Raw genomic sequence first — 24399 nt, forward strand, 5'->3', positions numbered from 1 at the left:
AATACCCATTTTTAAGAATAGTGTACGGTGAAGGACGCTGCTTTTGAAATTTTGAAGGACCCTGAAGCAGCAATTTTTTTATCGCAAGGGTAAATAGTCCCTTACAGTGTTCAAAATTAATTTGGCCACGAGCTTAAGTAAAAAAACATGCTGAGTTTTATGCTAAGATCCGGAGTCTTCTTCGGAACATTTTTCAAGTTCTCTCCGAATCTTGTTCACATTGAGTAGTCTCTCGGCAAGCGTTTTTGAACTGTTTTCTGTTCTGATCTAATTGAGCCATTTCTAGGCCTTTTGGCTCCCTATCTCTGCTTGATGAAATTTTGTCCCCCTTCAGCATTCCCTGAGATATCCCTTTAAGAATTGTTGTTGTTGTTGTTGCCTAGGTGCCCGTAGTTTGGCCCTCCTCTTGTCCCTCATTTGTGGCTTCTTCTGTATCGAGTTGCAGGAAAGCAGCTGCTTTGATCGGGTTTTCCCAGAGTGCGTGGGGGGTGATTGTAGTCGGGTTTGCGCTGCACCTGAATAGGTGACCCGTTGTGTGGGTTTCTGAGTTGCACTGTGGGCATGTTTCTGGGGTTGATTCATCTAGTCTGTGTAGGTAGCTTTGTAGGAATGGGGAGTAACCGCTCCGCAACTGGGCAAGGGTCCGTCTGGTACCTCTCGGCAGTCGTAATTCATCCTTGCTCAGTTTGGGGGCTGGTTCGTCGAGCACTTTGTTGTTGTCCCGGTTGTCTAGGGCGTATTTGACCTCATTTGTGTGCAATTTTTTGAGGAGCCCTCTGTAGTCCTCTTCGGTAACGTGCGTGTCGTCGTCTTCTTCTGAATCGGATGTTTCGAGGAGTGCAGTGATGTACCTCTCGTACCTGCTGAAGAGCGTTTCCTTCATGTTTCTGGGCGGTTCCGGTCGGTCTAGCAGCCTGTTGCCAGGGTGTCCTTCGAGATGATGGGCTAGCTGGTGCTGGACTGCTTTCATACGGATATGCCGCCTGACAGGTAGGATTTTCGTCTCGTCGTGCAGGTGCTGGATAGCGGTCATCGTGGTGCATCCTGTGGCCACTCTTAGGGCTGAGTTTTGGACTTTCTGCAGCGTTTCTACGTGGGTCTGTGCAGCGATCGGAGTCCAGACTGGTGATGCGTACTCTAAGACGGGCCTTCGGGGCATGAGCTAGTGGGTGGGATGTAGTAGTTTATGACCCTGAACGAGGTGTTATTGTGGTCTACTTTGATACCCATGCACTCCATAGTACCATCTTGTGGTAGTTGCATTGCGGTGTACACAATGTCTTCGTGGATGAGGAAGGCCAAGCCGCCTCCTTCTCTGTTGGCTGGTCTGTCTTGACGAAGTACTGTGTACGAACCAAAGTTAGGGTCTCTGCTTTTAGCAGTGAGTTTGGTTTCTTGTATAGCAGCGAGTTTGATATCGTGTGCATTGAGGTATGCTTCAATTTCCGGTGTTTTGCCCCCAATGCTGTTGCAGTTCAGTTGTAGGATGTTCAGGGTAGGCATGGGTGTCGTGGGTGTCGCGTGGGTGTTGGCGTTGACCGGAGATGCTGGAGTTTCTGGTGTGCAGGTGATGCATGTCCAGTCAGACACCACTTCGGAACTGTCTGTAAAGGGTGTGCATGGGAAGTGCGCGTGCTTCCGACAAGATGAGCATTTGACGCTTCCTTTCTTGTTGAGGGGCTTGGCGCAGTTGCAGCACTTTTGCCTTTTAGGCGGTCCCGGGTTGCTTTCAATACCAGCTCGGATGAGAAGAATACGGAGCAGGGTTGCTGGCCTGTGCTGCTCCGTCCACAAAAACACGGACTGGGGATGGACCTCTCTTCGTGCACGAAGGAGGGTTTGTTGTCCGGCGGGTTTTGAGGTCCGCTGAACGGCAATTTGCACCAACTGTCAGCTGGTGTTGGTTCCACCTCGAAAAGGCGGCCTTGTCTGGAACCTTTAAGAGTTGTTCGAGACTCACTGCGACTTTTAGGAATACAAAAATCAATACTGCCTATATATATATAAGTGTACCTTTTACGTTCATTGGCACTTTAAAACGAAATCTTATCTACTACACAATAGTGGAAAATATCACAATAAATCAAAGAAAGATAATGTAAATTGATACGCAGTGGAAACTGATTCCCCCAGCAGGAAACTAAACACGCATGAGTATCTACTTTATCGTTTCAAACAATCAATTATGAGGTGACCATGCCGATATAACATAAGTCTAAGCCATTTAAGCCGAATGCTAAATAAGTTTTCAAAAAAGTCCGACCAGGATTGGAAATATCTACCTGAGGCGGACAATTTTCAAACGTTACCTATACGCCAACTGAGCACCTTAAGAGACCAAAAATTGGATTGATTAATGAACAAAGCAAGTTGAAACAAATGACCTTCTCGCGTGCAGTTTCTGCGAATTAAGTTTCGAACATGAAGAAAGTTAGGAGCCCCGAACAAGTAGTAGAGCATAAGTATAAGCCTTCAAGTGGCTGATTGAGTGACCGGTAACTAATCTCAAGTAGCTGTTTAAAACATAGCCAACAGACTGTTGGAAAATTGCACAAGAACAAAAAACGCTTGTCTTTTAGAATCATGTGAACACGTTTTGAAGTTGACAAAAAATTTACTGTTTCTTTTAGGACCGTGTGAACACCCCACCTTACCAAACACGCAAATGAACTCTCCCCTAGTCATAATTTTGAAAACTGACTCTCTACAAAATCTGAATTTCGAAAAAACGCCGGCGCAACTAAATTTTCTACATGGGATTGCATTTGCAGACTGTTAGTCTAATCAACTAAATTAACGTTCATAAAACTTTTCGTAAGAGAAAAATATTAATTGAGTCAATTCAAGATATTCTCAAAATAAATTTCTGAAAAATGCTTGTTTCTCCCTTCTAAATCATTCAAAGGGGAAGGAGGGTAGGGAGTGGATTGTTCACATGACACTTTTTTAAAACTCTAATTCCATCCGAGATTAAAAGATTAGGAAAGACCTAGAGGAAGCCTAATACATATAGAAAAACCCATTAGCGTAACAATTCTTCGATATCTCAACTCTGAACTTTAGCTATTGTCTTGAAGAAGATATTTGATTTATTTTAGATACTCTAATATTCGTTCAATTATTTAAAATCACGTATGGAGGCCTTGTGGAGAAGGGCAGCAGGAAAGGCAGAAATGTTTCATTAGTTACCCACAACAGTATGAAGGGAAGTGAGATAATTGGCTGTCACCGTTACATTTGCCTATTCCTGTTTCTGTTACATTTAAAATGGAAACAAGAACCCCCAACAACTCCACTATTCCCTCCCAACTATATCGGATCAGAATACAATCTGACCTGTATGTTTTAATTTGGCAAACTGTAACAAACCTCAATTCTTACCTAAAATAATTAGGCTGTTCTGAAAAGAAAAAGAAAATATCTGATCACTAAAATGACAGAGCATGTCAACGAGAAGCAAAATTCTCGTTGAAAAAAATACGGTTCAATTTAGCTTGGCTCAGACGTCATTCATAAAACAATCGATGCAAAACTTTCAATCCGTTTCAGTGAATTGTTCCGCAATTTTTCCACAGTTCGCTCCCACTTAGTCTAAGAAGCAAAAACTTCAAACCTCTTTTCCTCGATATTGCACTTTGAAAGAAAATTTCATGCCAGTAATCACGACTGCGGATTTTATATCACTCGATCTAATCCACATATTTTGTGATACCTGAACTGGCGTGAAAAAAAAACCCGCATTCAAATCTTCGCCAACATATTTGGTGTTGAGAACAAAAACATGAAAGTGGGAAAACACGAATTGGCCCTATTCATATGTAAGAAGCTTCGAACTTTAGATCTATATGTTAATGTCATTATTGAATATATTTGAAAGGCAAAACTTGTATAAGCTACCAAAAACGATTGCCTTGGACATTTCTCGAAATAGACTTTTCGTAAGCAAGACTATGCTTGAAAGTTCTCAAAATACTACTTAAAAAAAATGTGCTGCTTTAAATGTAAAATTATTTTTTTTTGTTTTTGATGTGGTTTTCATTTAATGACTTGTACTGGCTGTGGCGTAATTTATCGGTCCACTGACTGATGCACTGTTAACTGGCTGGTTGTCCTTCTGGTTCCACCAGTGAGACAACCTCTCTGTAAAATTCATCTTGTCAAACTCCTCCATCTGCTGCTGCTGTTTCTTCATGTGTTCTTCTTGCTGCAAAACATGCACAGGTTCGAATTGGGCGTCTCCCATTTTGTTCATCCACACCATCATGCCTTCTATCAGCCCCAAAATTATCCCTCCGACCACGCCCTGCCCCAGTGCAGCCGGGAGACCAGATCTAATCGCGAGAATGAACCCAGTCGCGAAACCGGAGAAAATCGAGTTGAACGGATCTTCTTTGCGGCGAATTGCAACCATGCTGCAGTCTATACTTGAAAAAGTGAAGCCCCACATAGCGAAAGCACCTCCAGTGATCGGCGCCCGCACTCGTACGTAGTTTGCACCTTCAAAGAGCCGATTTCCGACTCCTTTGGGGGCATTGCGGACACCTTTGACGAAGTGGAATAGTCCTCCGCCAATTGCACCCATGCAGAAAGCACCCCCTGCATCGTCAAATATGCGCCACGGACAAGGTTCTCTTGTATATTCGTCCATTGATTAATCTGCAACAAGATAGCGATTAATTTTCTTCAATTACTTAAATTACAGGAAAAGCATTAGAATAATAAATTTATTGCTAAAATAATGACCATTTTTATCTTTCTCGCAAAACTGAGGAGAGTTCAATTTCAACTAGCAAAAGGGGGAACATATTGCAGAGGAAAGGCTTCCCCATGGACTTTCAATTGCTCCTGTGGCTATATTAAAGCTGCCATTTGAAAATGTAGTTCCATTGTGGTAATACAAAACTTGATGAATTCGGTTTATATCCCTTCATTTTTCTTCCGATTTTCGATATTGCTGTCTCCCTTTTAATCTCTCCTATTTGGAACAAAGGACAGTTATAGAGACCAGAACTTCAGCAGAGACCGTAGCTTACGAAGTCAAGATGCGTCCGGCGACAAATTAAATCCAACTTCAAAGGAATACCAAATGGTAAGAAAAAGAACAAGAAAAGGAGCAAATCTTTAGATCGGCTCCAACTAGACAAAATAGCAAAGCGCAACAAATCAGTCGTTGAAAAGATAATTTTTCTCAATATCCTCCAGGTAATCAGCACAAAGAACAATCGTCCTTTTAAATTACTTAAAAAAAACAACTGAACATTATCATTTTCAGTTGGGGATAAAAGTACAAATTTTTATGTGGATAAAGCGATTACTTGATGAATTGATTTTCAAACTTTTGTTTAGTGCTCAAGCAACTTAATGTAAGTAGCAACGGACCCGAGCTAAATGGCCTGACCAAAGTCAGCATTTAGTCTGAATAACATACGTTCAAACCCGAGTTACAATCCAACTAAGACTGAAAAGGTTTCAATAGGGCACCAATAATTGCTGAAAAAAGACCAACTTATAGCCCAAATTGCGGATCTATCTCATTGAGAGTAGTCGGACAAAAAAATTCACCAATTTTTAAGAGCTAAAAAATCTTAGTGGTAGCGCAGCTTAATACTCGCATCTTTTTATCAAATCAATTTTCACTTGATAAAAATCACAACTATAGAAAACTGCTTTCGCTAGTTTGTAATCAAGTGTCTGAAAGACATTAAAACCATCCTTTCACTCTGATGAGGCAAAAGCACTGTAAAAGATTTAAAAACAACATGATTAATATTAGACAATGACAATTTGTCAATTAAGAAACTATTTTCAGCACGCGCATGATCATGGCATGAAATTGATCGGTTAGGTAGCAGTATTTAGACAACCGCGTATTCAAACACGTCAGTATTTAGACAAACACTGTTTTAACCAATCAGAATCGAGATAAGGAGAAAATTAATAAATAATTATTATTTATTTTGGATTATTTATGTCTTATCTCGATTCTGATTGGTTCATACAGTATTTGTATAAATACTGACGAGTATAAATACGCGGATGTCTAAATACAGAATGCACTCCAAATTGATCATACCGCACCATCATGCTCATTGAAATTCAATTTTTAATTCACATTGAATCACTGCGGGGGCTATTCTCATGCGCGAAGGACCGAATGCGCAAAAAAACTCGTGAGCGAATGACCGAAAATAAAATTAGCCGCAAGTCAACTTTTAAAAAGAAGCAATTGCCATTCAATTAAATGAAGCAAAATTTAGCTTTGTTTATAACGAAACTCTTGAAATATAAAATTTGTTCCTATTCGTCGGCGTCAGTGACAATTTGGAATTTTGCATATTTCTGCCGTTTTTATATTCGACCAATATCAATATTCTAGTCCCTTAAAACGTTTAATTTCTTTGCAAATTTTAGATTACTGAAATCTGACTGGCTAATTATTCCGACTTTCGAAACGAAAGTAACGGAATATTTGTGCTCGGGGTGAGTTTTTTTTTCTTCAGACAAATTTCGATTTTAACTAGCCATTTTTGACGGACTTTTTTTAATATCATTCGAAAGCTATTGTTGTCCTGAGCTTAAATTTGAAAAGATTTTTCACCTGTGATTGTTTTTCATAAAGTTATGAGGGTTTAAATATTGCCATTTTGACCAATTTGGGACAATTAGCGCGCGATATAATTCGCGCTATTAACGCGTAAGCGCAGATTTAATCCGTCCTAGAAATCGTTCCAAATTGGCTGAAAGAAGCTTATGTCATAATTGATTTGTTACAAGGAGCAAATTCTATTGTTTTGTACTTTATATGCCGTGTGAAGGGATGATTTTTATAGAAAAATCTTTCAAATTTTAGAAAAAAAATTTCATCTTATTTTATTTAATTTTTTTAATGTTGTTTATGTTATTACTGCTCCATAAACGTTTAAAGGCAGTCGGAACTGTCAGGGCTTTGCCCTGATACGAGCAGTCTTGTTTCTATTTTCGCGCATTCGGTCCTTCGCGTATGAGGGATTCCACCAATCACTGCTTCAGATATGATTGAGATTTATACTCCCATTTCTGATACCGCGTCACCAAAAACGACTCTCAAAATTTTCAAGTTTTACTCTCTAATTAGCCTAATTGTTGTGGTAAACTTATTAAATAGAGATTGATTGCTAGGGGCAGCAGTATTTGATACCTGATTGGCATGCTGTTTTTTGAGCTTGTAGTAGAAATTGGTATCGCACAAACACAATACAACAAGAAACCCTTTAGGTTGCATTGCTTCTTCAACACTTACCTAATATTCAATTCTTAGCAGGGTGACCGCTTTTTTGAGACTAAAATAGTGACTATGACAATTTTCGAATTTTCTGTCGACTTTTTTTTTAGAACTTTCTGCGGCGCAGGCATAATTTTGAATAAGCCGAAACAGGAACAGGCTGAAGTCATTTGTAGGCTCTTTTTGAAAAAGTTTGAAAAAAAATTGTGTTTTCTCGGCGCGCGCTCCCTGCTCAATACTAGTATATATCGGCTCCAAAGGCGCCTTTAGAGAAATTTTACGGTCCGTCACCAAAAACCGTTGTAAATAGTGACTTTTAGTGACCATTGAAAAAATAGTGACCAATTAGTGACCAGTAGTGACTGGTCACTAAAATAGTGACCAAGTGGTCACCCTGATTCTTAGTGTCCATGCTATCTTTCGAGTCTTAACACTAATTAATTATGCAGTTTCAAACATTCAAATTTTTGCAGATGAAAAATCTACTCAATGCTGACTCTCAAGCAAAACATCAAGTATTTCCCAACTTTAACATTCTATTCCAGGGGGTGAAATTACCGACGCAATCCAGTTCATTCCAATGGACGAAGTTATCGTCCAATTTTTAAGGGCAAAAACCTCTTCATTGGCAATAAACCGTCATCTGCCTCATACGTGGAATAAGACTCTGAGATCTCAAGAGAGGCTTACTACCCTTGCCGCAAAAGATCTACCCTGCCTCCTAGACATAAAAAACCAAACAGATCGAAGGCAGTGATCAATTATTTGTTAAGGAAAGAAAGCGGCTGGACCTTAAATATAGTGAAAAACATTTAAGAGAAGATAACGTGCACACAACTCATTGAGAAGGGATTAAGTGGATTAAAATCAATCCTGAAAAACAAGGTACTAGATAACAAACACAAACCAACCTTGAACGACGCTGGTCAGTAATAACTGTGCAAGAAAAAATAACTGTGCTGATCAAGATTTAATTAAATTTACAGGCGATCAGTTTCAAATCAAATTAGCATAAAACAATTACCTATCTGGGTAGCTGATCTAGTTTTCCCTAATATTCCACTGTTTCCTTTCAGGATTCATAGAAGCAAGGAGATAGAAAAAACTTTTGATCTAGTCACTAAGCTTACAGTAACCACAGAGTCTATGACCAAATAACTGGCAAATCCGGAAGCAAAAAGACACTTGAACAGCTCGTCGAAATTATTGAGTTATCAACAAAAAAGTTAAACACTCTTGAGCAAGAACAGATTGAAATAGGACATAACGTAACTGAACACAACAACAATCTTTCAGAACGCTGGTCTTTCAGACCGCTGCATAGAGCTAGAGCAGTACGCCAGAAAACTATGCCTAAAATTAGTAAATCTAAATTATGGAGAAAACCCATGATGTGATCAACTAACTTTAGTATTCGAAAGAGAAAATGAGTACGAGAAAAATTGTAGCTTACCATCCCTTAGGCGACAAACAAAATCGCCCGTGATTGTCAAATTTATCTATCATACAGACATTGACAAAATATGGCGAAAAAAAACTAGCCGAAAAATGTTCATAGTTTTGAGAATTTCAGAATCATAATTGAAGAGTGCCTCACCCCTAGAGAAAGTTGAACAATGAGCAGTTGGAAAAGATGAGCACTTGAATGTATGAATGAGCATAAAAGTTTATCAAAACAAAAAGTTGATAAATGAGGCCTCCAAAATTTCCCCATTACAAAACAAATCGGATACCCATCGAAACAAAAAAACGGTTGAAGCGAAAGTTAGTGTTATCACCCATTGAAGAATCTCTGCATAAGTCCTTGACGGAAGATACTTTGAGCGCACTGGTGCTCGTGCTAGCAAAAGTCATTACAATTCAACCAGCAAGAAAAATAGGTCGACAGGACTGGTAACCTCTGGAAACTCCCTTTTCGGTCACATCAAGAGACGACAAAAAGCAAACCAACAAATATTCCGATGCCAATTTTAAATGCAAGATCTCTGAAAAAACACGAAGACAAAGAAGATGTTCTTAAACATTTGCTTGATGATGATCCTAACACATTTGTTGCCATACAAAGCCAAAAACGGTTGAAGCGAATCACCCATTGGAAAACCTCGGCAAAAGTCCTTGACAGAAGATCTCGACAACAGTAAATGACGTTATGATCCTATCGCATTTGTTATAATAAGTTTAGATACAAAATAGATCTATAACATGCCTCGATGCAAAAAGGAGAGAGATAGAGATTCAAGCTATAACTGGATGGGGATAGAATCTAGGCGTTATTTAATTTCATAAAAAGCAATGGCAGTGAAAATTGCCTAGAAACATTACATTTCTATGTTAACACTTATAACCCACCTAGAAAATACATGTTCGAGTTCAATCAATACCTTCAAAATCACGCAATTATTTCTGCGGATGACACATTAATAATTACATCTGTCAACAAAAATATTCAATTACATTAAAATCCCATGGATAGATTAATTGTGAAAGCACCGGCTCGTATAGCTAATGAGTCGAAGACCTTTATTGAAGCAAAGATGATTGATAAAAGCAAAGAGATGGAAGAAACTTTTGATGTAGTCCTTAAGCTTACAGTAACCAAAGAGTTTATAACCAATGAATTGGCCAATCCGGAAACAAAAAAGACAATTGAAGAGCTGGAAACTATTGAGTTATTAACAAAAAATTAAATACTCTTGAGCAGGAGCAGGTTGAAACAAGACATAAGGTAATTAAAGATACCAACGATCTTTCAGACCGCTGCATAGAGCAAAAGCAGTCCAGGAAACTATGAATAAATTTGGTATATCTAGATTATGGAGGGAACCCAAGATTAACTTTTTACGACCGTATTTGAAAGAGAAATTGAATCTGAAAAAAATGAAGCTTACCATCCCTTAAGCGACACACAAAGACGCCCATGATTATCAAATTTACCTATCATCCAGACAATGGCAAACTATGGCGGAGAAAAAAAACAAGCTGAAAAAATATCATAACTTTCAGAATTTCCCAATCATGACTGAAGAGTGTCCCGCCCCTAGAGTCAAAGTGGAAGCAGAAAAATGGGGATTTCAGCGTGTATTCACAACGAAAACGTCCTCGTACGAAACCCCGACGATTCAACTTTCAAACTATTACAAGTTGAGTCAACCGAAGAATTCGCTGCAACCAAGAAACAAACAATGAGCAGTTGGATCCGTAGAAAGTAGAAAAAGAGCATTAACGATTATCGAAATAATGAGTTGATAAATGAAGCCCGCAATATTTGGCCATTACAAAAAAACCGGATGCCCAACAAAGCCAAAAACGGTTGACGCAAAACTTGGGTTATCGCGCATTGAAGAATGTCGGCAAAAGTCCTTGATGGAAGATCTCGGCAAAAGTCCTTGACCTTATGATCCTAACCCACTTGTTATAAACTTTTACGCCTAAAATAGATCTAAGTTACGCCTCGACGCAAAATGGTAGAGGTGATGATTCAAGCTATAATTGGATGTGATATAATCGAGGAGTATTTCATGGAAGAAGCAATAACTGAGAATAATAATGAGAATACAAGAGAGAGTTCAATGTAAACTTAGATTCACTACTTGAATACTTCTCAAGGTTCACTTCTTCAATACCCTTAAATTTAAATTCACTACTTCAATACCCTTAAAATCGCGACATTACTTTTGCAGTGATTTAAATTTCAACACATTAAAGGCTACCTCTGTCAACAAAAATTTTCATTTCAACTTAAATCTTGAGTTAAAGAGCTTTATTGATCATTTTGTAGTAAGAGACATAGACAGTACTTCAGTAACTCTAAAAGAACAAGATTTTGCTGATCATTTCTAAATTTAAATTTCGCTTCAAACCGAAAACAGACGATAATATGCTAACTTATCGCAAAAACTTTTCCACAAATCCTCTGCCCAGGTGAAAATAATATTTAGCTACGTAATCAAAATAAATAAACTTCGGCAAATATAAGCGAGCTTCAGCTAATTTCATGCCATTTAATTAGAAAGTTTGAACAAATATGCACCCATAAAAACGAAAAAAGTAATAGCACTCTTCCTCCATGGTTCACAAACCGCAAAAAGAACTTAATAGAGCAGAGAAATAGGTTACACAAAATTCAAATATAGGAATAAACAAATTTAAATAAACTGACCAGGTTAAATATGGCCCACAAAACTGACAGGCATGAAAAAAAATAGCCAAAAAGGTTAATTAATTCACTAAATGTACCGGAGATTCGAGGCAGACCTTTGCGTTACTAAATGAATTAAGAGGAAAAAGATCCAATGAGGTGTCAATTTCCATGCCTGATTCGTGTACGACTGATAGACATTTGCCTTCAAAAACAGTCGTTGTGGCAAAATTCAATCACTTTTTTGTTATAGTGGAACATGAAATACAAGAAAAAAGACCAAAAAGAACCAATCATTCAACTTTTCATTTTTAAAAATTCACAATAACGAATGAAACTATTGCATTAATTAGTAAATTGCTAAGCAAAATGTCTTCAGGTTATGAAAACATAAATAATCTACAGCTCAAGCTATCGACTCCGGTCAATGTTGCCATATTTTTGTACTTGATAAATTTATCCTTTAGAGAGGGAGTTTTTCCAGTTGAACTTGCAAAAGCCAAAGTGTTTCCGTTGCATAACACTTCGCAAAAGTGTTTCCGTTGCTTCGCCCCGGTACGAGCAGTCGTGCTCTTCTTAACCTTGATTTCTACCAGACATTCAACCATTTCGAGAAGTCTCCTCGACAAATTAGACTGTTGATCCATGTATGTTTGATTCTGGTTGAATTTTCTGGTTGAGTTCCCTCAAATTAACTACAAATTCGATGCCGGTTTCCAAGGAAGTGTTCAAACGGAAATCCCATTTTCAATAATTGACACAACGTCCATTCACCCTACAGTGAATCTATTCATTTATTTTGAGAGCGACAACTGGTAGGAAACTGTTTATTTCTGTTTTATCAATCCAGGATTTGGAGACCCAGTTAATGGGAATGTGCTGTCAGTTAATACCTTATCTTCACAAAAATGCTGCTGGGAAAATTCTAGCGATTTACATTGAGAAGACAAGATTCAATTTAGCACCAGGTACTATTTTATTATCGCTCATATTTGATTTCATCAACTTTACTGCGTTGTTAAAAATTATTGAAAAAAAAGTTGCACTTAACTGCAACGTTACAAACCAAACCAAATACAGATGTTTTGATTTTAATTATTCAACACTGAAATCAAAACAGTTTACACTTTAGACTTGCTATGAAAATGCTGATAAAAAAGTCCAAAGTATTATTTATCCAGTATCCAAATATTCCAAGACTTGAAATCATTTTAAGTGCCCATTGACGTTTTTCAACATTAAAACTACTTCCATGGTCTGTTGTTTCAACATGAACGCCGCTTTTAAGAGCAAAAACTGAGCTGAATCTAATTGGGGCCGCCTTTCAGGCCATTCTTATTCACACACACACAAACACGCAAATATGGGATTAAGTAGAAACAACGAATGAGAAGCGACAGCTCCTGCTGCAAAATTCCAAACCAGCAACCAACTCAGGCAAAAGCAAAAGGCAGGTAACCCGTTATAACCACTGCCACTTGGCGCTTTATTCAAAACCAAAGCAAATGAGCTATAAGTAAGGCTTCACTGATCATTTGCAATCGGAACCCAAGTTTAAGACTGTTCTGCTGCAATCTTGTAACTTTATCTATTAAAATAGCTCTTGACCTGTCAATAAATAACTCCGCCTAAAACGTTCAGAGGCTGGAGCATTAATTTGCACAAAAAGTGAAGCTCACCACAAATGCTTGATATGTTTCCTTTCATTGGAGTTAAATGGAGATTTATCTAAGAACAGTGCACTTTTTATGGCCTCATTATCTGCAGTACCTTTCCTTCCAAATCACAACACGGCCAATTTGTCTATGCCAGCAAAACTGAATGCAGTCATGCCAAATGCAGTTAGCCAAATAAAACCTCAGCAGAATTTTGTTCCGTTTAATATATTAACTAGATTTGTGCATGCCCAGTTTTTTAGCTCCGAGCACTTCTCAGTCACACTGAGAAGTCTCAGATGACGCAGGTGCCTTTTTAAATTAGCCTTTTCTAGTCGTATTCATCAGCATTCAATCCCTCAAAACTAAGAAAGGTTGTACACAAGACTTTCTCAAGGCTACGGCAGCTTTGTAAAGAAACCAAATAGCAACGCAACAGCTCTCTTCAACACAAATTTTGCTTCATTTTCGTTTCATCGTTTGTTTGTGCCACTTTATCATGATAAGAAAAACCAACCTTAAAAATCTGCCATTTTGACACCACTATGTTCTTCCACCTTACCATTTATAATGAAATGTCAGAAGCTCAGATTGATTGAATTTGATCTTCAAAAAGTGCCATTGGCAAAATAATAATTTCTGTGCGCATATTCCCATGATAACAGTTTCCCCTTCGTGTTCAAGGACCCTTTTGGCAATCTCATAAAAACAATCAGTTATGCATCAGTTGTTGGAGAATCATTCTGCGTAATAACAAAAAAAATTAAAACCAAAACTGTTCTCAGATCCCCCATGAAATAGACATCACTAGTTAGGCTGTCGAGCATGGTACTTATTTTTAACTCAACCCAATTACTACCAGAATTCTGGTTAAAAACTAATTCAAAATTCAGAACAGTGCGGTGAGCTGGAAATCCGCTAGTCTGAACTTACAATTTGTGAATTGACAACGCGGGCTTGACAAGCACACGTGTCATTAAAATAATTGACTGCAGCAATTTATGAAATATGCGCCATGCAACCAATGCGCAACGTCGGCTAAAATTGAAGGCAGACAAAACCATGAGTTCTCATATTTACAGATCAAAACAATAATTGGCTGAAAATTTTCGCGCTATTTTTTCTACCATCATCAGTGTATCATATCAATAGATATAATTTCAAGGGGAAAAGGTGCTAACAAAGGGAAACAAACAAAGAAAAAAAATTAAAATATTATAATTGGACATCGTTAGGTTTGAACAAACATTGGAGCACAAACCAACAAACAGCCTTCAGACAGTTGGAAAAATGACAATGAAATCAAATACCGACTGAAAAAAAGACTGAACAACAAAAACACGACTGAATATTCTTAATACTCCCTAAGATAGCAAAAATATGGATTTCAAGTTCTTTGAATTTCATTTTTTTTACGAGTTTTATGCTTTTCATCTAAGTAAATCAATTTGAAAAAAAAAACTGGATCAATATTAGCCCAAATTTGGGCAAAACCGTTTAGCAAAGGGAGCTTCTCACATTCCTTTCTACTCATTGAGCCCAACATCTCAGATTTGAAGAAATAGGGTTTGAGAAAAATCAAAAAGTTACAAAAACGGTTCAAAAATCGAAAATGTGACTTTTCTGAGTGTCATAACTTTCGTGTAACGAAATAGGGCTCAAATTGGTATTCAAGGGAGATTCACACTCACACAACACGATTAACCTATTGAACCTAAAATCTCAGATTTGGAAGGATAGTTTTTGCGAAAAGTAGCAAAATATTAAAAAAAGGTCGAGATATCGAAAACTTGACTTTTCCGAGGGTCATAACTTCTTGTGTAAAAAAAAATTGGACAGAACCCCTTATACAAGGTAACATCCAAAATCCAAAATTATGGATGTTACCGCTGCCTACAATTTAGACACTTTCGATAGTACTGGAGGTCCAGCTAAAACTAGAGGTACTTGTTTGACAAAAATTGGACAGAACCCCTTATACAAGGTAACATCCAAAATCCAAAATTATGGATGTTACCGCTGCCTACAATTTTGACATTTTCGATAGTACTAGAGGCCCAGCTAAAACTGGAGGTACTTAATTGACAATTTTTTAGTTTGTTGTTCTGATTCGGGATGAAATGGGTAACTTCATATTGTTCTGATTCGGGATGAAATGGGTAACTTCATAACTTTAAAAATTGAGCTTCACCCAAAACCTAGTTATTGCTCTATTAAAACATGAGTAAAAATTTTGTGACTTTGGAACTTTCCCAGAGACATAATTTATTGGAAAACTTTTAGGGCGTAGCATCTTATGCGTGGAGGCTTCCCACAACCTGTTGCCTCGATTAAACACTTTACATCAGATTAAGTCCTGTTCGAGAGGAGTCAAAAAGTTCAAAAACGGACAAGAAATCAAAACATTGACTTCTCCGAGGGTCATAACTTACTGTGTGAGAAAAATTGTGCGCAACTGCTTATTTAGTGGATTTCCCATAACCGGTTCTACCCATTGAAACCAAAGACTCAGATTTGGGAGGGTAGTTTTCGAGAAAATTTAAGAAGTTTCAAAAAATGGTCAAAAAATCAAAAATTTGAGTTTTCTGAGGGCCATAATTTTTTGTGTCGACAAATTTGGGCAAAACCGTTTAGCAAAGGGAGTTTCTCACATTCCTTTCTACTCATTGAGCCCAACATCTCAGATTTGAAGAAATAGGGTTTGAGAAAAATCAAAAAAGTTACAAAAACGGTTCAAAAATCGAAAATGTGACTTTTCTGAGTGTCATAACTTTCGTGTAAAGAAATAGGGCTCAAATTGGTATTCAAGGGAGATTCACACTCACACAACACGATTAACCTATTGAACCTAAAATCTCAGATTTGGGAGGATAGTTTTTGCGAAAAGTAGCAAAATATTAAAAAAGGTCGAAAAATCGAAAACTTGACTTTTCCGAGGGTCATAACTTCTTGTGTAAAAAAAATTGGACAGAACCCCTTATACAAGGTAACATCCAAATCCAAAATTATTGGTCAACAATTCGCCCCACACACTTTCGAAGGCTGTAGAAGGTGGGAATAAGTACAAAGAGCCTAGCGAATTACGCAGGCGCACAGGGGAAAAAGTGTTAGAAAAAGTGAAAAAATTTTCCAAAGTGTCTCAAAAAAATAAATAAGAAACCCGATCCCAATAAATTTTTCATGAGACCTATTTTTATCAAACAAGAAATTTTTGATAACTCCTGTTTTTATCAAAGAAGAAATAATAAATAATGCAAATACGACCCGTTTTCTTCCAAAATTGAAAAAAGTTTATTGAAAAAACTGTTTCACAATAATTCAATTTTTTTGATAAGTTTTTTATTCCTAGAGATAGCGTTGAAAGAATCCTGGAAGACAAAAAAATTACCTTGCAAAAATCAAATAAACTAAATTAACAACAAATTGAAATCACTCTCTTTTGAAGTCATTCGAACTTCAATGAAAGGTATCTATCACTCGACCTATTCCGATAATTAATTTTGATACCTGAGCTTGCATGAAAAAGAACTATAACACACCCGAAGAAAAAGTTCCTGTCCAGTTTCAATGGTCTGAACAATAGCCAAAAGACAGTTAGAAAAGCTCCAATGAACGCAAAGATAAAGAAAAAAAATCAAATTCGTTTTTTTTTCAAATCGAATTTCAAAAACAGATGAACCCACCTTTGAAACTAGAATTCGTTCAAATATTTTCTCACTATTTTCGCTTGGGTAATTGGCAAGCGTAATTTAACACCCTTTTAGAAGAAAAAAACATGAAATGAGCTTGAAAGGAATCAAAAGTCAAATTGAAAAAAAAAAACAGATTTGAAGTAACATTTTTTTCTAAAAAACCAACTCGACCCAATCAAGTGTCTTTACTACGTTCATTCATACTTAAATATCCCTCTCCATTTTAAGCTGTCAGAACAATCATGGAAAACGAATTACAGAAAATTACAGAGAACAAACATAGCCATCAGACAATAAGAAAAAGTCAATAAAATTAAGAAAACAGACTGAGACAACTCTTCAGAAAACTACTGAAAGCACGCGAATGAATATTCGCAAAGCACCCTTAAAAAAATCTGTAGCGTTCAATTTCTTTGAATTTCAAAAACGTTTTTATGTTATAACTAAACCAGTTTGAGAAAACTGGAAAAATGAATAATTTTGTTATTCCGCCCGGAAGTTTAAAAAAAGCGGTATTCAAATTTTGGCTTGATTTGCGCTGTCATAATTGGTGACTGTTATTTGAATTCTTTTTAGAAAATCAGAAAATTCATTTGAAATAATCGAAGCCGCAAAAAAACAGAAATTTTGAGCGTGAATAAATTTTAAGATTTTCCGTGAAAAAACTAAGAACTTCGTTAGACCTAAATAAATGTCTTCACGTCGTTCATTGACACTTAAAAATTCAAGTCTGGAAAACCTTGAGTTTAAACAAAGCTGAGAGAAAACGGTAAGATAAAAAACAATTTGGGTATCATGAACTGCTAAATTAAATGATTTCGAACTACTTTAGATGATAAATAACTACTTTAGAACAATTTATTTGATTTTTGGACAATTGAGAATTTCAACTACTTTCGATGATTAATAACTACTTCAGAACAATTTCTTTGATTTTTGGACAATTTAAATTGTTAAAATAACGCCAGTTTTGAGATTCTAGTCGTATGTCAAATGGAAGGAACAAGGATCGCCTGATAAAATTGTGTTATTTCAATAAATAATTTCGATTAAATTTTTAAATGTTCACAGAAAAAAAATCAAGGATATGAACATATACTTTCATTTTCATGAAGAACAGTGAAATTTTGCTTTCATACTGCCATACAGCGTTGATGCTTTATGTAACTATGTTCTAACATCCACTTTCGGTTCTAGATCTTCCTTCATCTTTTCCGCAAAACCTCAATTACTAGCGCTTGCTTCAAGTTACCAGTTTTTTTGAAGAACTTAAGCTACAACTGCGAAGTATCTCCTTTGCCTAAAAAAATAACAACAAACGGTCTGGATTTTTACATTATCTTTTTACGAATGAAACAATCATTGTACAATCTGCCTTTCATCAATTGGGGGAGAGGGAGGCGGGTGGGGGTTGAGTTTTCGTCTCCCGATCCCGTTTTTAAAAACATTCTGATCCTATTAAAGAAAAAAAATAGCTGAATAGCTCGCATGTTGGTCGTTTCCCTCGTATAAAAATCGTCCTATCTTCAAAAGTGACCTTTCGAAGCACTGTGCGCAAAAAAAAATCGGATAAATTCAACTTACCGGATCCCAAATTTCACAATTTTTTTTAATATCAGAAAACTTTCCATGGCCGCCTTGCCTTGGTTTGAATCTGCAAAAAATAGGTAAAGCTAAAAATTAGGCTGGCAATGGAACGAAAATAGTTTTTAGTAATTTTTAACGCTTTCAAAAAGGTAATAATTTTCACTTAACATGTAGTTGATATCTTAAAACGTGAAAATCTGTATGAACGTGAATGAATTACGTAAGTGCAAACGAGTAGGTAACAGAAGCCAACGCGCATGGTCGTGCGTGCGGGTGTGTGTTCATGTAGTTACGCTTTTGTGTAATTGTTTTAATTACTTATTTAGATAGTTATAAATTTACAATGATTCAATTTTTCGAATATATTAAAACAAACTCATAACTTCAGTACAGGTCCCGCTTAAAAAGCAGTCTATAGGTCAAAGGTCACTCCGGTGGCAAGTTGCCCGGTCACCTTTATGTGGCGTGGGCAAAATGGAACGTACAGTTTTGAAGCGTTCTTCAAACTTTCTACAACTCTGTGAAAATATGCATAGTATATGTTTCTGTTGTTATGTTTCACCATCTTTAAAGTCAGATTCGGATTCTAAAAAAAGCGTGAGTTCTACACTAAAAAAGCTCAGAGAATGTATGAGTTGTTGTCGAAAGCTGGAATCAGATCCGTTGAATTTCACCAAAATCGGTAAACCAGTTAACACCCTCTCTATACCATTTTGGGGAAAGATAACTTGCTTCTGATTTTCTTTATAAAATAGCATCGTCTTATAGTAGGTAACTGACATCAATTTGTTATTACTTGCCAATACAGAACATCATTAGCAAAAAAAACTATTAAAGAAACATATAAAAAATTTCTTTCATTGACATTTAACAACTTAAATGGCCAAGGCGTTGGAGTTTAAAAAACCGTTTCAAAAGTTTGGATCAAAGTCATTTTTTCCTCTGTTAGTTTTTAAACTATACCCACCTTTCGAAAAGAAAAGCTCCATTTTCGTTGAACAAATTAACCTTTCATAGTAAAAAAAACATCGTTGCCAAAAAAACTGAAAACTCATTTCGTTCATTAACACCCAGTAAACACGATTTAACAATTAATTGGATTAAAATTCGAGCAACATTGAGTATTATGATTCCTGGGATATTTATATTCCTTGGGAATTTAGGGCCGTATATTGACTCCTTTGGGTTTTCTGCTGAGTAAAGTTGTCCTTGAATACTAGTGCCACGTGATTTAGCTGCTTAAGATCAAATTAGTTTGAAAAAGGCTTCCAACATGCCATTTCATAGGTGTTCTGAGCGGTATTATAGAACGAATCAAAAAGAGATTGAAACAGGGGGATTATTCCTGCCAGTCCTATCTCAATTTCATTTTCAGTGCTGCTTCCATTGCGCTTATATTATAACGCCACAACATAGAGCCAACGGACGTGTAGCGTTGGAAAGCTTTATGAGGAATTAATGGAAGCGACCAATTTAAGTACAGAGCGCGTGAAGAAATTTTACAATGGATAGATTCCTGTTACTGCATTGGCGCTGCTCGCGGAACGTTACACTTCCGTTTTCTATTCCCGCCTTTCCCTTGCAAACTTACCAACGCCGCCGCGATGCAATTGTATAAGAGCTACTGCACAACGCAACCACGCAATATAACAACGATTCGCAATGTTCAATTTTTAATATTCGGTGTGTACGTACCAACGGGATTAAAAGTTCTAGAAGACAATCTGATTCCCGGTATTAAGTCACACTTTTTCGGTCTCAATTTCAAGAAGCGGTAAGGTAACTTCGGAGCCAGCAGTTTTTCACGCTCCAACTTTACCCGCGAAACTCGATTAACTGCAATAATTTATTCAAAAAAAGCTATTTAGAGACTTCTATCTCCATTTGTTTAAAAGGGATGAGCTTATGCCTAGCAGCAGCACCATAATCACACATTTCCAACTTCTCTGGATTCACGCATTAAATCTGGATGGAGATTTGTGTTTGCTATTATCATCAGCCTACGAAAAATAACATATTAAACTTGAAAGAAAACCACAGTCCCCTTACAACACGAGAACGGTAAGAATTAGTATACCAAGCAACCTTAAAAATAGCAACATAACAATTCGCATTTAGTTGCATCTTCCCATCTGATCTTTTCCTTTCCTTTGACACATCGGAAGTCAATGTTAACAATCGACAGGTAAGATCTAAATTCAGTTTCAATAGGTACAAAAGTGTAATAGGCCAAAATTAACTCGGTACAAAAATCTCTGCGCAAATCAAAAACTTTTCACAAGCTTCTTCTTAGGAGCGGATAATAAAAATTATGAAATACTCAAAATCGTACCGCCAGCTTATGTTGCATAATGCTTCGTGTATGGGACATGAGATGGAAAACGGTCGCTTCTCAACTCCATTTCTTTGATTTCCCCTTTGCTACTTTTAACTAAAACAATTCATAATGGACTAGCTCTCAATTTTTTTCAGCTCTAATATACTGGAAACTACAATCAAAGTCTCAGAATCAAAAATCAATAAAATCTCGCAGTAAACGCACCCCACAGCAAACGTTACCAATTATCAACAAACTCGAGAGTTAGAGCCACATAAAAATCAGGAAGTATCTGCATTCAAAAACAATTAGGCATATAAATTTACTCGAAAAGTGCAACATGGAAACAAGAGCAGCAACTTTCAATAATGAAACTGGTTTGCATTACTCAATTAGGTAGAGGTTTCTTCCTGCCTAAAAACAAAGGTAGAGGAAATAATGAAATTGAAAAAAAAAGAATTAGAGACGAAATCAAATACGTGGGTTTAGTTAGACCGACTCCAATTACGTGTAAATAGTGTAGTGTCTAAAAAATTATTTCTTTTAAGTTGCAGCCATTACTGAATTGAATGCATTTTTTATTTAGATGCCACGAGCGGATAGGGCGAAGAGTTTCAATAAAAAGCAGGAAACCGTCAGCTTCTGATGATACTTAAAGACTAAATTGGACCTGAACATTGAAAGAAACTGTAGAGGAAAAAAGAAGCACCTTTGAAGAAAGAGGAAATGCTTTAGTTCGAAATCGACACAGGCTTTGCGATTTATAACGGCACTTCTCACTCAAACGTAGGATCAAAAATTAGAGATACACGAGAATCTTGAAGCACCTCGCTTTATTGGCAGAATGGGCTGTCTGTTTTCAAACCTCAAGGAGACGGGCGATGATTTATACCTTGACATAAATGAGTTAAAAGAGATCCCAGAACACATCAACAAAAACAATATCAAAAGTCACCTGAAAAACCCGATCCCAAAGCCATACAGCCGCAACAAACCCGCTGTATACTACGCAAAACAAGAGAACCAAGAGGCTGCCAGAATTGAATCCGAACTATCCGAGCAGAAAGTACTATTCGATTCAAACGCCAATGTTGACACTCAGGGCGCCTTTGATGGAATGTTCCAGGAAGAACCGTATAAAGCCAAAATCGACGACATCCACTGCAACCTCAACAAAACAATAACAAGTTGCAAAGATTCTGAAATAACTCATCTTATTCTGCCTCTGAAAGCCACCAGAAACTGTTCGTTTGACCTTGAAACTCATATTATGGAATACAACCCAAAGAAATCAATCAATATTTACAGACTAGAGCAAGGTAATTTACACGATGAGAGAGATGAAGATTACAGTGAAAACGACGATGACGATTACTCAACATTTCCCACCTATGAAGTGATTTGCAACGACCACTTTCGGGACAATTCCAATGAAAACGTCCACTTAGCTTTCCAAAACCGAAATTTTGAAGATGTTTCCGTTGAGCCTGATAACGGAGGCCCTAGAGAATCTCGCAACGTGTACCCCAAGGGTAGGGCTAAAGTACAATTAGCAGCAGCAACTCATAGTTCATATGCTCATACTAGTTCAGTAGGAGGTGTGCGCAGAGTGATTGGTCAACGAAAAGGTGCCCAAGAGAATGTGTACGGGCGTCAGAATTCAAACGAAGGCGAGTCGGCAGCTACGACGCGAATTCCAAACAGTGCTTCCTCTACGTTCCGAAGCAACAAAAACAGACAGGAAAGCCACGAGCGACTATCGTCGAGCGGAGTTAGCTCTGAAAGCATCGAAAACGAGAATCATCATAATTACCACGGGAGACGGAGAATATCTGCAATTTCTACAACCAGTATGGACAAAGAAACTTTAAATTCCTTAGACGGTATCAGTCATTTGCACCCCCAACATGCCTCATTCAACATGTTTGGCTCTATGACAGACAGAAGGAGCTCTAGTTCGTTCGATTCTAATGTCCGACGCTTGAGTATAAATTTAGTTCAAATGTTCCACAATCAGAATCAGCAATGATTACAAATTTTAAAATTGGAGTGCTAATTTGTGATATTTTTGAAATACAAAAATTTATCTGTTTATTTAGGGATCAAATACATTTCTACGTACAAGTTTGACTATATTTTGCCTGGTTCAAGATTCTTCACAATTAATTTTGAGCTCAAATAGAGCGAAAGAACAGTAGATAACGGCCGAAGCAAATAGAGAAAACAGCGCCTTTACTGATGCGAGATTCCGAGGATCGAGGGGATTGACTTGGCTTCAAGGTTTCCGAAAAAATTTTAACTAAAACGTTTGAAAGTCATCCGCTATTTAGCTAAAAATTTCGCTTCCACTTAAACAGCCAGAATTACGTGTCTCGAAGTAGTAACAAAACCATTTTTTAACCAAAAAAGTCAAAAACAGATAGCCGCTTTATGTCTACACAAGTATCACATTGTGAACAAACTCAGAAAGAAGAAGCGAATTAGAGAGGGAAACAAATAAACATCCCCATTAACGTCAGTCCATCATTGCCAAAAGTATGAAAAACATAGCAAACAGACAGTTAAAAAAGTGTGAATGAACGCAAGGAAGCTATAGCTTGACGGACTCCAAGTCGTTTACATTTTTTCCCACTTCGGCTTTCGTAATAGGATTCGCCTTCCTTTTAGCAAGTGAACTTGAATTCAATTTAAGAAAATGTCAAAAATCATACGTCAAAAAATCCACAGGACCCTATAAGTATCTTCAAAAACGTTCAAATACTCTTAAAAAGATTTTTGCGAGTTTTTTAAATAGTGGAATGATTATTGCGCAGACTATAATATAACTTAATAAAAAAACTAATTAACCATCTAGATGTATGTGTCGTCATATGTATGTGTCGTTGTTATTGCTCGAACGTAATTACCTCTCATATGTGATAGGCTCATCATTCTGCATTACAGCCAATGAAAAATTATAAGATAATTTCCCTCTAATTAAAAAAAAACTTTATCTCCTTTCACTGCGTTTAACTCTGAATAGCGAATAATTCATACCAACTTTTCTAGACAATGAGACAATTATTCTTGGCAATTTTTTTGATTTTATCTTGGACTCCGAATAAAAACTGAGATCGCGGGCTTTATCACCATTCTCACAGTTATTTGTGGGACCTGATTTCACTTAAAAACTATCCAACGGAAGTGGTTAGAACAACCAAACCTAAAAAAAACTCGTACCTACTCGATCCATTTTTTCAATAGGCGCCGCTTGACTTATGAAAAATTGTTCTAGAAACATGTTCTGACTCTTTTCACATGCTTTTCAGTAAAATCCGGTAAGTTGCGGATATCATGACCAAAAATTTGCCGTTTTGGAATCTATTTCGATTGTTCTTGAACGTCCATTGAAAAAGGACAGTACCCAGTTAGGAGTCAGAAAATTCCAGCGAAAATAAATTTTAACGGCTAAAAAGGATATAGAATCATTCGCAATAGTCTTGTGAAACACATCTCAAGGGTAACACCAGTCACTTTTGTACCCCTTTTGATACATCGCTGCTCACTAAAAATAGTTTTAAAAAATTCTTGAGTCACATTTTAATGAAAAAGGCGCAATTTATTTGAAACAAAAAAAAAATAAAGCCGTGGTAAGAAACTACTCGAAACGCAAACGAGACAATGCAAACGGCATAAGAAAAAACAACTGAAAAACAGCCGACAAAAATTAGAATGAAAATCAACATAAATCATTATTTTTCAACAAGTTT

The 24399-nt window shown here is 37.0% G+C and overlaps 2 protein-coding genes across 4 annotated transcripts; one reads left to right on the forward strand and one right to left on the reverse strand.

Moving 5' to 3' along the window:
- Window positions 1–3991: 3991 nt before the first annotated feature.
- Window positions 3992–4653, reverse strand: LOC134842599 (mitochondrial import inner membrane translocase subunit Tim17-A-like). The gene has a single exon (XM_063859016.1). It carries the CDS (start codon window positions 4646–4648, stop codon window positions 4040–4042), a length of 609 nt encoding a protein of 202 aa, XP_063715086.1. The 5' UTR covers window positions 4649–4653; the 3' UTR covers window positions 3992–4039.
- A 233-nt stretch (window positions 4654–4886) lies between these two features.
- On the forward strand, window positions 4887–22767 carry LOC134842593 (uncharacterized). Of its 3 annotated transcripts, none has more exons than XM_063859007.1 (2): window positions 4887–5089; window positions 21237–22767. In XM_063859007.1, the coding sequence occupies exon 2, from the start codon at window positions 21495–21497 to the stop codon at window positions 22677–22679; it is 1185 nt and encodes a 394-aa protein (XP_063715077.1). In that variant the 5' UTR covers window positions 4887–5089; window positions 21237–21494; the 3' UTR covers window positions 22680–22767. The 3 variants fall into 3 exon arrangements, with proteins under 3 accessions (XP_063715077.1, XP_063715075.1, XP_063715076.1); XM_063859005.1 differs by lacking the exon at window positions 4887–5089 and adding an exon at window positions 19572–20394; XM_063859006.1 differs by lacking the exon at window positions 4887–5089 and adding an exon at window positions 20401–20518.
- The last annotated feature ends 1632 nt before the right edge of the window (window positions 22768–24399 follow it).

Source organism: Symsagittifera roscoffensis, chromosome 3 (assembly GCF_963678635.1).
Source record: "Symsagittifera roscoffensis chromosome 3, txSymRosc1.1, whole genome shotgun sequence".
NCBI classification, from domain to species: Eukaryota; Metazoa; Xenacoelomorpha; order Acoela; family Convolutidae; genus Symsagittifera; species Symsagittifera roscoffensis.

Bases quoted from the DNA above. Each gene is read 5' to 3' on its own strand.
- LOC134842599 (XM_063859016.1), bottom strand. From the start codon at position 4,648: ATGGACGAATATACAAGAGAACCTTGTCCGTGGCGCATATTTGACGAT.
- LOC134842593 (XM_063859007.1), top strand. From the start codon at position 21,495: ATGGGCTGTCTGTTTTCAAACCTCAAGGAGACGGGCGATGATTTATAC.